The sequence below is a fragment of the Rhea americana genome, unplaced genomic scaffold, assembly GCF_003343005.1.
Source record: "Rhea americana isolate MKP2758 unplaced genomic scaffold, rheAme1 scaffold_18, whole genome shotgun sequence".
Lineage (NCBI taxonomy): Eukaryota > Metazoa > Chordata > Aves > Rheiformes > Rheidae > Rhea > Rhea americana.
In genome coordinates this window covers 7,988,706-7,991,137 of record NW_028185927.1, presented here as the reverse complement: position 1 = coordinate 7,991,137, position 2,432 = coordinate 7,988,706, and the positions used below count along the sequence as shown (strand labels likewise).

Genomic DNA, 2,432 nt, shown 5'->3' with positions numbered 1-2,432 from the left:
GTTAGGGCTGCTGAAGTTTCCAGGTTTGCCTTTCCCACCATGGGATAAATAGCACCTGTCCTTGGTAAGCCCTTAAGCAGAGTTACGTTATACATTGACCTTTTTGGAATGCCAGCAAACCTGACCGTTTCTATTCCCAAAATGATTCTGTTCCGCTCAAACTTTAATTTGATTATTTCCAGAGGAAAAAGCAACCTTCCGATAGTGAAACTGCCTGATTTCTGTAAAGTTCTGAAAGCAACTCCTCTCCTTCTGGGTCACACTGACCTTCCTTTGACAGTGTGAAAATAGAAAAAAAAAAAAAAAATTCCTTTAACCACAGTGAGATGCTGCCATAATTTTAAGCCAGATAAAAGGATTGGTGCAGAGGAACATTTGGATTCAAAAAAACACCCCATAAATACAATAAAAGGTAGAAGTTCAGTACTTACATGCTGTGGGCTGAGAGATGAAGCTTGAGGCTGGAGTAGAATTTCCCTCACCCTCAGGTGTTTCTAATTGCTGATTAAATATCTTTTGGTTCCGCCTGCACCAGCCGACAGTCCCCTCTGCGTCTCTGCCTCTCTTTGTGACTAGGACACAGTACTCCGAGTCCCAACCTATAAATAGATCCCAGCTCTGTGATTGATATAACAGGCAGCTGACAAAAAAAAAAAAAAAAAAGAAAAGAAAAAAAAAAAGGAAGAAAAATAACCAGGTCTTAAGCAAAGCAGCAGAAACCAGGCTTTTAACTCCGCACCGTGCCCAGGGAGGAGTCCCCCACAGTCACCCATGGGCATCAGAAAGAGAAAGTGCAAGGCAATTACTTTCCCAGCAGCATTACAGCAACTTGAGGCATTGTAAAGTGAGTGAACAAAATTCAATGCACAAAGAAGGAGAGGAAAAGCACAACTGCCAGATTGCCTCCAACTCTTCTGCACTTTAGCAGAAATAAATGCAATTTTGAAAACAAGTTCAGGATTCTAACAGAATGAGAGAGGAATTCAGAGTTCTGGGGGTTAGTCCACGCAGGTTTGTATTCTGCTGCAGAATCAACTGAGACTAGCAGGAAGGTTAGAAACTTAAACAGTTCGGCAGCCTACTTAGGGTCACTGCCCACAAGCACCATCTGATGAGGCTGTCCCTGGAGACAGAAATGAGGTTGTTGATGATACATCCCCTATTGGCTCAGCTGAAGTTACTCAGCTCTCAGGGACCTGAACCATCACTCCTGATCATGTCCTTGACTGCCAGGAGAAAGCTCCTCACTGACTCCTGATGAGTTATAGGTATCAGCACAGCTCTTTTGTAGAGGCTGTACTGGCAGCCCACTCTCTGGTCAACGACTTAAGAGAAAGCATCAGGATGCTTCTGCTCTGGTCTCCATTAACGGGTGGGGGCAACAATCCTGGATTTTCCATCTCCAATTTCTACAGTTTTCCTGCTAGCTCCCCAGTCAGGCAAGACCAAAACATTTGCAAGAGGCAGATAGTTCTCCAAGCCTTCTGCAACTCCTAGATATTAAGGATGCAGCAGAACCTCTAATGGTTATGTAGCTTCATAACAAATGGACTCAAAGGCAAGGCAGCCTCAGCTGAATGCCAAGGGAAGCAGGGGAAAAGAGGAAGAATAGATACAGAGCAAAAACAGTTTCTGCTACACTGCTACCTCTGGCAGTGATGATCATCCCTAGCACCATGCTCAGCTCTGCAGGCAAAAGTACTAGTGCAGACAGAGTACCAGATCCACTAGCTTTCTCTTGATATTGCTAGGTTTGCTTGAGCCGAGATGGTTAATGCTAAACTTATAAAGAGGAAGATAAAATCCTCAGGCTCCAAGCCCACGCTGAACTCCATGGTTCTTTGGCTTAGTGGCTAACAGTACTTTAACTATTTAAACTAGTTTAGACACATCTACACTGCACTGCAGCTGCTGCTCTTGCTAGAGTAAAGCAAGATAGTTCTACAGGAGCAGCTATCCTGAAACAAGTCAAGGACCCACCACACCATAGTTAGGGTCTCAGTTCAACCACAACTATTGATTATTTGAGAAGATAAAGTTTTTCCTCATTTTGGGCCAAATCCTGCTGTATGCATAATTCATCTCTTGTCAATATGCTTTGTGTCTAAGCTCATAGAATTTAACCAACACATTTTTCAAAAAATACGAATTATGCACGCCCCTTCTAGCAGGACAGGGACATGATGAAGTACTAGGGAAAGACTCGTGCTGCTTAGACATGCCTTGTGTGAAGTCTGGATGATCACTTGACCATTGTTTCCGATTCCCTAGCTTTAGAAAACAGAGATAATAATACTTGCACTGCACTTTAAAGTACTTTTATATTTACAGATGAAATCCTTGCTATCATCTGCTTCTGATTTAAAAAAAAAAATCTGACAGGCTGAGCTCTAGTGCAGTAGCACCAACTGCAGTGAGAACATGCCCTCAAC

General features: G+C 43.1%; 1 protein-coding gene across 1 annotated transcript in view; it reads right to left on the bottom strand.

Moving 5' to 3' along the window:
* The window catches only part of ESRRB (estrogen related receptor beta), a 131,932-nt gene extending 131,365 nt beyond the window's left edge, over nucleotides 1–567 (bottom strand). The window contains exon 1 of the mRNA XM_085301790.1: nucleotides 432–567. Within this exon, the coding sequence (XP_085157916.1) occupies nucleotides 432–433 (2 nt within the window). The 5' untranslated portion in view covers nucleotides 434–567. The remainder of the gene's footprint in view (nucleotides 1–431) is intronic.
* Nucleotides 568–2,432: the final 1,865 nt, after the last annotated feature.